Source organism: Daldinia caldariorum (assembly GCF_022478825.1).
Source record: "Daldinia caldariorum strain CBS 122874 unplaced genomic scaffold F4812scaffold_8, whole genome shotgun sequence".
NCBI lineage: Eukaryota > Fungi > Ascomycota > Sordariomycetes > Xylariales > Hypoxylaceae > Daldinia > Daldinia caldariorum.
Genome location: NW_025953044.1, coordinates 1,271,673 through 1,283,077, shown reverse-complemented (window position 1 = coordinate 1,283,077; position 11,405 = coordinate 1,271,673). Strand labels below are relative to the sequence as shown.

The 11,405-nt window shown below is 50.2% G+C and overlaps 2 protein-coding genes across 2 annotated transcripts; both read left to right on the top strand.

Annotated features, from left to right (window-relative positions):
- Positions 1 to 256: 256 nt before the first annotated feature.
- F4812DRAFT_471358 (ketoacyl-synt-domain-containing protein) lies at positions 257 to 8,162 on the top strand (the record flags this gene model as incomplete). The annotated part of the gene is made up of 11 exons (XM_047939088.1): positions 257 to 329; positions 384 to 858; positions 919 to 1,227; positions 1,286 to 1,505; positions 1,594 to 1,717; positions 1,822 to 2,301; positions 2,369 to 2,641; positions 2,700 to 6,492; positions 6,555 to 6,720; positions 6,780 to 7,269; positions 7,354 to 8,162. 11 exons carry the CDS (start codon positions 257 to 259, stop codon positions 8,043 to 8,045), a joined length of 7,095 nt encoding a protein of 2,364 aa, XP_047790420.1. The 3' UTR covers positions 8,046 to 8,162.
- A 1,411-nt stretch (positions 8,163 to 9,573) lies between these two features.
- On the top strand, positions 9,574 to 10,779 carry F4812DRAFT_459385 (cyclophilin-like domain-containing protein; the record flags this gene model as incomplete). The annotated part of the gene is made up of 2 exons (XM_047937534.1): positions 9,574 to 9,931; positions 10,019 to 10,779. 2 exons carry the CDS (start codon positions 9,574 to 9,576, stop codon positions 10,777 to 10,779), a joined length of 1,119 nt encoding a protein of 372 aa, XP_047790419.1.
- Between the last annotated feature and the right edge of the window lie 626 nt (positions 10,780 to 11,405).

The following is an 11,405-nucleotide window of genomic DNA, read 5'->3' as shown; positions in this document are numbered from 1 at the left end:
GTAGCTAATGCGTTGAAGGATTCTGTAGCATCTAGTGCCTTTGGGTAACCCCTCTAAGTCGAAATCCGCTTACAACTCTATATTCAGTTAGGCGTACGACAGTCACCGAACTTATAAACGGCATGTAGTTAGTATAAATCTTCTGTTGTTTCCGATACTCGAGGGGGAAGATCAGGTGCAGAGTCGTCGGGTCCTGGTCTGAGCATTGTAAACACAATTTGAATTTTGACATTTCTTCCGCAAAGCCGCCGCCATCATGTCTACTCCACATGTGACGATGTCCAATGGATCTTCGCATGATGTGGAGCCTATAGCAGTTATTGGAATGGGTATGGCTTCTAGTAGTTTTGAGTATAGACTTATACTAACAACCATCTATATAGGCTGTCGAATGCCAGGGAACGTTCGAAGCCCTTCGGACTTTTGGAACCTTCTGATATCCCGGGGTATCGCCAACACTCCAAAGGTTCCCGTGTCCCGTTTCAATATCGATGCATATCTACATCCAAGCAACGAACGCCCCGGAAGCTTTAATGTGCCAGGGGGCTATTTCATCGAAGGGAACCCTTACGACTTCAACCCGGGAATGTTCAACATATCCCCCGTCGAAGCTTCATGGATGGACCCTCAGCAACGATTATTACTAGAAGTCGTATATGAAGCCTTCGAGAATAGCGGAACTACCCTAGACGAGGTATCAGGTCAAAAGACCGGATGCTTTATAGGGTCATTTACGTTTGACTTTCAGCAGTCTATGGCAAAGGAGCCTGACTTTTTACATGCCTACTTCGCTATGGGCGCCGACCCTGGACTCCTTGGTAACCGGGTTAGTTATGTGTACAATTTAACAGGACCAAGGTAAGGTTATCTTCTCAATATCATAACTTTGAGGATGTAGAGTCTCTAACATATCTCTAGTCTAACCGTCAATACGGCATGTTCCTCGTCATTATATGCTTTAGATCTAGCATGCAAATCAATAGCTTCCGGGGAGTGCGATAGCGCTATCGTAGGCGGCACCAACCTGATTCTCGATGCCTGCCAACACATGTGTATCGCTAACATGGGTGTGCTTTCATCAACGAATACATGCCACACGTTTGATGCGTCTGCAGATGGTTACGGGCGAGCAGAGGGCGTGGGTGCTCTATATCTAAAGCCCCTGAGTGCGGCTATCAGAGATGGTGACCCTGTACGTGCTGTGATTCGAGCTACCGCAAGTGGCAGGTGAGTATTGCCTAAATCTGGGCTATTTAAAAGTAATAGGATGCTAACAGCTTTGCAGCAGCGGAAGGTGTAAGGACGGCTTGGCCCATCCTAGCGTCGAGGGACAGGTAGAAATAATCAAGACGGCGTATCGTCTGGCAAAGCTATCGCCCGAAGATACTACCTATGTTGAATGCCATGGCACAGGAACGCCAATTGGTGATCCCATAGAAGTAAAGGCTGTCCATGACGCCCTAGGGGTCAAATTGTCAAAATCAAATCCAATTCTCATTGGAAGTGTAAGTATTGGCTCCCTTTCCACCCCTACCTGACCCTTCGACTCTATTCGGAATATCATGATACCCGTACTGAGAATCAGCGTCTTAGGTCAAACCGAATGTCGGCCATAGCGAGGCAGCCAGCAGTATGGCGACCCTCATCAAAACAATAATGGCTCTAGAAATTGGCATTATCCCCCCAACGGCAGGGGTTAGTCAATTGAATCCAAGTAGTACGTTGGCTCCCCTTGTACATCCTAGACGTCAAAGCTAGAGTTATTGTGATCGTAATATCACAAGTATAATGCGCTTTCTAACAGTTCACCCGTACTGCTAGTTCCTTGGGAAGACTTCAACGTACAAGTTGCCACGGAGCCGACTCCATTCCCCGCGTCAAAGCCCATTCGTCGTATCAGCGTGAACGCGTTCGGCTATGGTGGTACAAATGCGCATGCCATTCTCGAAAGTGCAGAGTCGATGGCCCCCGGATACCGAACTCATAAGCTCATAAGCCAGGCATCGAAAGATGCTGGCGGACCCGAAACCCGCGACCCGAACGATGAACGCGCACATCTCCTCGTGTTCTCTGCACACGACGAAGCGACACTGAGGAATAATCTCGCCAATTACTCAAGTGGTTGCAATGATAAAAGTCTTTTAGATTTAGCATACACTCTTGGGGTCCGACGTACCAAGTTTTCCCACCGAGCATTTACAATCGCTCGTAAGGAGAGCCTTGGATCAGATATTACATCTGCTTCTGTCAATATTACCCAAGCACCATCGACACCAGCAGTAGCTGCCTTCGTATTTACAGGTATGAATCACCGTAGCACTAACACACGTACTAGGGACAATCTTGCTGATATATCTGAACTCGGTAGGGCAAGGTCCGCAATGGCCACGAATGGGAGCCTCGTTAATCGAGGCGTACCCATCCGTGTTACAGACGATCCAACGTCTTGATAGACACTTGAGCACTTTGGCGAAACCGCCGACCTGGAAAATCGAAACTATCATAACAACTCCAGAGGAAGAGAGTGTTATTAATGAGCCCGAATTCTCTCAGCCTATTTGCACAGCTGTGCAGATCGCTGTGGTTGACTTACTGAATAGTTGGGGCGTCAGACCAGTGGCTACGGTCGGGCATTCCTCCGGTAAGTTTACTTTAATGTCCAAAGAATACTTCCGTACCTGTTGATTGACTCCTGATAGGTGAAATGGCAGCAGCCTATGCTGCCGGGCTTGTGTCTGCCGAGAGCGCAATTGCCGCAGCTTATTATCGTGGAAAAGCGGTCGCTTCCTGTGCAAAGAATGGTGCTATGCTGGCTGTTGGACTGGGCGCGAACAGCGCGAAAGAGTACATCCAAAAGGCATCCGGCGAAGGCAAAATCAACATTGCATGTCACAACTCGCCCAATAATACCACATTAAGTGGCGACCGAGCTGCGCTCGAAGAACTCAAGCAGAATCTCGACGCCGAGGGTATCTTTAATCGCATGCTTCAGACGGGTGGAAACGCTTACCATTCATACCACATGAAGGATATTACCCCTATTTATGGCGAGTACCTCGACGCAGAGCCAATTCCATCCAGCAACTCAGAACCCAAGTGCTCTATGTTTTCTACTGTACAAGCGAAGGAGCTCACTGATCAAAACGGTAACATCCCAAGCTCGTGGAACTCTTACTGGGTTGAGAACCTTGCTAGCTCTGTACTGTTCCGCCAAGGTGTTCAGCTTATGCTGGATTCTAAGCCCGAAGTCAACGTCCTTATCGAAGTAGGACCCCATCCTGCCCTCTCAGGCCCTCTCAAGGAAATATTAAAAGCAGCAGGCCGGCCGCAGGTTACATATTTGTCAACGCTAAAGCGGAGGCAGCCTGATGTAGATCAGCTACTTCAGCTCGCTGGTAATCTTTGGTTGAACAATGCGAGTATCGATATGCGCCAAGTAACTGGCGTCGAAAGATTAACCAAGAGTGGCGCTATTGAAACACAGACAGGGCTGCTTTTAGTTGACCTTCCCGCCTACGATTGGGAACGTTCGAGATATCTATCAGAGCCTCGATTCAGCAAAGAGAGGCGCGAGGCCGGAGAGCCCCGCCACGACCTCCTTGGCCGGAAGATCGTTGGAACGTCCAGTCTCGAGCCAATTTGGCGAAACATCCTGCGCCAGCGAGACGTGCCCTGGTTATCTCACCATTCTATTGCTGGAGAGATTCTATTACCTGCTACAGCATACATAGCACTTGCCATCGAAGCCATCACGCAGCTGAATGCCCAACAGCAGCCACCCGTGGCTATTGAAAGTTATACGCTCCGTGATATTACTATTCATAGCGCGACGGTCATTCCGGACGATGACGAAGGCACGGAAACGATGCTCCGTTTACAGCCGACGGATAAGAAGTCTAAGACATCTGGTGAAAGCGGGAGCCGCCAGTGGTACCAGTTTACTGCTTCCTGCAACACATACGGGACCTGGAAGACCACTGCCGAGGGACGTATCTGCGTAAACCTCAAGGAGCAGGATGTAAGCAACGAATCCCAGGGTCTACGCAAAACTCGTTCAGAACCCGGGACGATACCTATCGAATACGACGAGTGGTTTTCGAAACTTCAGACACTCGGTATAAATCTGGGGTCCACATTCCATCGTCTTCACGACATATACGTGGATACCGAAACTTCCACGGTCTATGGAGGCATAGATATCTCCCAAAAGTGCGGCTTGATGGAAGCGGAGTCGCGCTATATATTGCATCCGGGTGTGATCGACGCGTGCCTACAGCCATACCACATGTCCCGCCACGAAGGCCGGATCGAGGACATGCGCTACGGTATGGTTCCAACGCACTTCGAAGAAGTGACCGTGTTCACTCCATCGGAAGAGAGCCTAGCCAACCCGTGCACTTTCAATTGCTTGGTTTCGCAACGCGGCATTCGAGCATGCCTGTCGAGTTCACAAATCTTTACCCACGAGGGCTCACTCCTCGTTGATATCTCGGGCTGTAGAACGGTCCAATATCACGGCAGCCTTTCGGATAAGATGTACAAGGAGCTGCAGCGTGACTTGTTTCTTCAGTGCGAATGGAAAGTCGATGTTGACTACCTGAAGTGGGCAAACGACGCCGGACTCTTTAACCAGAATTCCTTGGCCACCATCATCGATGCACTGCTTCATAAAGATATTACGACGAGAGTATTATGCCTCGATCATACCCTTGTACCATCCATCCTGGCTATGCATCCTGCTGCGGTCTTGACAGTCTTAGGTCCGGTTCCAAACGACACACTAGCCGCTCAGTATGTCGACGATGAGCGAATAGTGTCTGCCGAAATCGAGGCCTTACTCCTCGATGCTAAGAAGCCCAGCGGAGGGTTCGACCTTGTTATTGGTAATATCATAGATCAGACTGATATCCCTTTCCTAGAGCGTATCCGTAAGCTCGTCACCCCCAATGGCCGTCTCCTATTCAACGTTGAGAACAAGTCTTCGGAGGGATGGGACCGCGCTCTAAGAGACACCCAGTTCTCAGGTATCGAGCTCCTGTCACCCGATGGCACGTTGCTCACGACCGCGGTAGAATCTGCACCCAAAGTCAACGGGGTTAGCGTGAACGGGGTTGGCAGCCATGGAAACCTCACCCTTGTCTACCGCGACGCTCCCACGTCTCTTCTCTCGGTAGTATCCGAGAAGTTTTCCAGCGAGGGCTGGAATGTCCGCTCGCAAGCCATTACATCCCTCGACATTTCGCCACAGGAGCGGGTAATCCTGCTAGCAGATGCGGAAGGCCCTTTCCTCGCCGAATTAAACGAAGCCCAGTTGAAAGGACTGATAGATCTGAGCCAAAAGGCGTCCGTAATCAACTGGGTATCCTGTGGTGGTCTTCTCTCCGGAGACAAGCCGGAATTCGCCATGACAGAAGGCGCGGCGAGAGTCATTCGAAACGAAAGGGAATCGCTGGATCTCGTAACCATCGATTTCGACGTGGAAACCACCTCCGAGGCCCGCGTAGCCGAGCTGCTGGCGGACATCATAAGGCGGCAGTCCACTCGAGGTCAGAATGGAGAGACAGAATATTACGTGAAAGGGGGCGTGGTCTATGTTAACCGCCTTGCGTCGTGCCGAGACATCAACCGAGAATTTGTCCCCGATTCGGGAGAGACGAAAACCTTGCTACAGAAAGACCTCCCCGAAATTTGTGGTCGGTTTAACCACGGAAGACTCGAGTTCTATCGCGACCAGGAGCGTTTTGCGAAACCTCTGGGCGAAAACGAGGTGGAAGTCCACGTGGCATCGTTAGGTATAACTTCCGCGGACGGGACTGACGACGTGGCATTCTTGAATCACCAAATCGCCGGCACGGTAACTCGTGTTGGCTCGGGGGTTGCTGATACCAAGATATCTACCCGCGTATTTGGGTTTGCGCTCGATCATCTAGCGACCTTCCAACGAACCTCCTCTGCGCTTTTGCAAGATTTACCTCAAGGATGTTCTTTGCCAGAGGCTGCATCGCTTCCGTCTCCTTTTACCACGGCCCTTTACGGGTTAGAAGAGCTGGCAAGGATCGAACCGGGTGAGAATGTTGTCCTTATTGATAATATGGGTGACGTTACGCTGGCGGCGATACAGCTTTGTCAACTTCACCAAGCAAACACCATCGTGGTTACTTCGTCATCTGCTTCGCAGGAGCTGCTGCTTACCAAGGGTGGATTAACTCCCGCTCAAATCATCGATGGCCGTGAGGGAAGCATCTCACCCAAAGTAAAGAAAGCCACGGCAGGAAAAGGGATTGACGTTGTCTTATGTGCGGTAGGGACGAGCGACGAAGTTATTTCAGAGCTGGGCCACCACATGTCTTCGTTTGGCCGGATAGTCGCTTTCGGCACTGGCCAGAATGGGGATCCCAAGGTGCTGCGTCCGCCAACGAACAGGAAGAGCATAAACGTGTTTCAGTTCAACCTCACAGATCTCGTCCAAGAGAGGCCGCGCATCGTGGCAAGGTATGTTTCTTATCCAACCCTTTCCTGTATTGACATTTGAGTAACCGCATTATCTACAACAGGCTCTTGACCCGATGCGTAGACCTTTATACCCAGGGCAAAATCACAGGTCTAAATCCCACCCACGTAAGAAAACCTAGTGACTACAACGAGATTGTACGATCTGGTCTCAAAGATGTGGCGTCCGGAAGCCAGGTTATTTCATATGACGAAAGCGTATCATTTGAGGTAAGTGGTACCTATCCGCATAAGTATCAGAGCTACAGAACTAATCAGCGGAGCAACAGGTTGTCCCGACAAAGCGACCCCTGAAGTTGAAGCCCGATGTCACCTATTTCCTAGTGGGAGGTTTAGGTGGTATTGGACGAAGACTGGCCATCTGGATGGCCGACCAAGGGGCCAAGCACCTAGCCTTTATATCCAGGAGCGGCGCCACCCGGCCAGCCGCGGAAGAAACTATAAAGGCCCTGGAAGATCGGGGTGTCGATGTCTCGGTAGTACGCGGCGACGCCACGTCCCGCGAAGAACTAGCCGATGCGATTTCTCAGATCAACCGGGCATACCCGATCCGGGGCGTGGTAAATGCCGCCGGTGAGATTTTCGACGGTATGTTTGACAACATGACGTTTGATCGATGGCGCAAGACCGTCGATTCAAAGTACAAGGGCTGTCGGAACCTTCATGAGCTTCTAAAAGACCAGGAACTCGACTTTTTCGTCATAACGAGCTCCATCGCCGCTCTGCTCGGCTCCACGGGGCAAAGCAACTACAGCGCTGGTGAGTTTTGATTTCATTCCCCTTCCTATTTGGAGAAACATTTAACAGCGACATGGTTGACTAACACATGTATCCTATCTGCAGCCAACTCGTACCTCGATTCACTCGCTCGTCACCGCCGCGTGCGCGGCCTCCCAGCCGTCTCTTTAGACTTACCCGCCATCGACGGTTTCGGATACATCCACGAGCACTCCCTGGAGCAATCCGTGAAGATGCGGGGTCTATACAGCATAGACGAGAAGGAGCTCTTGGAAGCCTTCGAGATCGCCATGGCGCCCCAAAAGGAGCTTCCCCCGGACATCGACCACATCGCCGTGGGCCTGCAGCCGCGGCGCTTCGCGCGCTCGATGAAGATGTCGGGGGCGCACATCGGGCTGTCGGAGAACCCGTACTTCAACTGGCTAGCGGCGGTGATGGAGTCGTCGTCGCAGTCTGCAAAGACGGAGTCGAAGCTCGCGTCGGCGGGCAACTCGGAGAGCATCCTGAGCGTGATGCAGGCCGCGGCGTCCGAGGAGGAGGCCGTCGAAGCCGTTACCACGCACGTCACCCAGAGGCTGGCGCGGCTGCTGATGATTGAGGTGGGACGGATCCAGACGACGGAGCACTCGGTTGCGGAGTACGGCTTGGACAGCATGATCGGTGCCGAGTTCCGCAATTGGATATTCCGCGAGTTCGGCGTCGATATACCGTTCCAACAACTGCTTGCGAGCACCCTTACTTTGTCTAAGCTAGCACAGACCCTGTATGAGAAGGTTAACGAGGGAGGGAGTAGTTGATTACGAGTTATGATGTAGGGGCGAGACTACTTCCAAAGGACATGCCTTGAAGCATTGGGAGGGGGGGATGGAAGATCAAGTCAACAGTATTGAAGCGGCTACGCTCGATATCAATTCAAGCAAAGCCTACTATATGTCAATTGTACAGTAACATGATAATCCAATTCTTTGGTCGATCTTACATTTTTGCTTCTTATCCATCGTCTTGGTTAGTGATTATAGCATTGTTCTTCCATGTTCGGAAACTCTGGTAGAATTCAGTTGAATATAAATTACTCGACGTATCCGGTTATGCAATTTACTTTTTACAGCTCGGAGCATCCTGTCCAGTCATCGACTAATCGACACAGACGTTCCCATCATCATATCAAACAGTCAACACTTTCTTCAACATTCGATATTTGATAATCTAGAAGCAGTACCTATCATCGTTAAGATGTCGTTTGGTAACCGTTTTCGTCTTGCCTCCCCTGCTCATGCTGGGAGATGGCTTGCCACCTGTCGTTCGTCACATATCAGAGACGGGCCTTGGACGTCTTATTATGGCTGGATCTGTTGTAGAGACGGTACCCGAAACGGCGGCGGGGGCAGCTGTTTGGGGTGTGGACATCGCAGATGCCTATATTGCATCACTTAAGTCACAGTTAGTTTGAGTCCTAGCGGCTTGATTATACCGGACGCGAGGTTGATCCCATAGCGGCTCGTAATTCAAAGGCGTTGTTAAGTTGTACGATAGATAAGAAAAGAAAAGAGAAAGAAAAAAGGAAAAAGTTACCCCTTATAACTCCCCTTTAAAGCTTTGATTTTGTGCAATCAACTATGATTATGTGCATGTTGTATTAAAAGATGTTGAAAGACCACAATTGAATTGAATTGAGCCGCGTATCAAATAGATTAGGTAGGTACCTAGGTACTCGTACCTGACTCTCCATCCAGCCCTATCAAGAGAGCTACCTAGAAGAGCATCCGGTACGTAAGGTACTTCGAAAACGCGCTAGTTTAGGTACACAATTGTTTCAACTTACATAACATAATGCATTGTGCCAATTGTACCTAATCCGTTGTATAATAGGTAGGTACCTTAGCTGCTTAGGCAGGTAGGGGGTACAATACCTAGATGGGCCCCACATAGTACACAGCCCCGCGATTGCGGTTCACCTAGAAGCTTCTACTGTATTGTACGATACGAAAAGCTTCATCTTCTAGCTGGAATAAGTACCTATAACCTACCTGCAAGTGCGCTGCATTCCAATTGCCCCTGCGGCCGCAAACAGTTTTACATATTTTATTTTTTTCACGCCGTTGGTCTTTTCCTTAACTTTGTTTTCTCCTTAGAAAACTGCAATCAAAAGTCCTTCTTTCCCATCTTCACCTCTTCAAAACATCCCATCGCTTTACCCCACCAAAGCACCTTGTCACCGTCAACCAGCTCCAATCCTGTACCTACCTAATCTAAGTAACCTACCTAGGCAAGTTGCTTAATATAGCAATTCAATAAATCCCTTTACGCAGAATCAGAATTGTAAATATGGCGACCTCAGAAGAATCCAAGAAGCGTAGCTACGTCTTCTTCGACGTCACCATCGGCACCAAGCCTGCCGGTCGTATCACTTTCGAGCTATACAACGACGTCGTCCCCAAGACCGCCGAGAACTTCCGCGCGTTATGTACGGGCGAGAAGGGCGTCGGCAAGTCGGGAAAGCCCCTCCATTACAAGGGCAGCATCTTCCACCGTGTCATCAAGCAATTCATGATCCAGGGTGGTGACTTTACCGCTGGCGACGGAACCGGCGGCGAGAGTATATACGGCGAAAAGTTCGAGGATGAAAACTTCGAGCTCAAGCACGAGCGTCCATTCTTGCTTAGCATGGCCAATGCTGGCCCTGGTAAGTTTTATAACCCTTTCCTTTCTTCATATACGAGTTGCTTTAGGAAGCTCTAGGCTTACAATTATTCCTTTTCTTTTTATATAGGCACCAACGGCTCTCAATTCTTCATTACGACCGTCCCTACACCACACCTCGACGGAAAGCACGTTGTATTCGGTGAAGTCAAGTCAGGAAAGTCGGTGGTAAGGCAAATTGAGAACCTGCGCACCAACAACGACAAGCCCGTGAAGGACGCCGTGATCGCGGACTGCGGTGAGCTCTCCGGCGCCGCCGCGCTGGTATCCGACGTTAAGGCCCCGGATGCCTACGGCGACCAGTACGAGGACTTCCCCGAGGACGAGGCCGATCAGCCGCTCTCGGCCTCGCGCGTGCTCCAGATCGCCTCCGACTGCAAGGATTTCGGCAACAAGGCGTTCAAGGCCGGCGACGTGCTCGGCGGCCTCGAGAAGTACCAGAAGGGCCTACGCTACCTCAACGAGGAGCCCGAGGTCAAGGACGACGAGAAGGACTTGCGCCAGAAGCTCGACGCCCTGCGCTTCACCCTCAACTGCAACTCGGCACTGCTTAACCTGAAGCTCGAGGCCTGGGACGAGGCGCAGCGCACCGCCAAGGCCGCTCTCGACGTCTCGGGCGTTTCCGACGCGGAGCGTGCCAAGGCGCTGTACCGCCAGGGCCTGGCGCTCGTCAAATTAAAGGACGAGGACGCGGCCCTCGCGGCCCTCGAGCAGGCTAAGAAACTGGTCCCCAACGACGCTGCTATTACAAAGGAGCTAGAGGCGGTTAAGAAGCAAGCTGCTGCTCGCCTAGCTAAGGAGAAAGCTGCGTACAAGAAGTTCTTCTCGTGATTTTGTTAGCGGTTCTATACTATCCCACGAGCACAGAGCGATGGAAGGACAGTTCGCGAAGCTTAAAGCAAGCCAAATACCGCAAGTACCAAGGATAAAAGAGATGTGGTGATGATAACGCATTACAAGTGATACCTGGTGGAGTACTTTAACGACTTTTCTGCCCTTGACAATGGTCTCGAAGTTGGCTTAGGGCAAGGAATTAGGAGTGAGTAAAGCGAACAAACAAAGAGAAAGAAGAAGAAAAAAAAAGTCTTAAAAGTAATATCATGATCTGGAGGTATAAAGGACAAGGGGCGTTGATTAGGCATTCGATTGAACATTTGTCTCTTCCTACGTCTCTAGGTACCCCCCTTTGGTGTTTGTATGTTCATAGAGGAAGGAATATATCTTCTCAGACACATACCGTTGAGCCAAAAAGGAATTTATTGATTATGAGCACAATTGCTATAACAGTCTATCTGACTTATAAGTGGTACACTCATAATCTTTTGTTTACTACTGATGTTTCGTGTTTGGTGGGAGCAAATGCCTACAAGCATAATTATTAATCTAAGGTTAGATTTCCCAGCATGAAAGGGCAAATATAAGCTTAGGTATAAGTGGTTATGGACTATCAAACACAG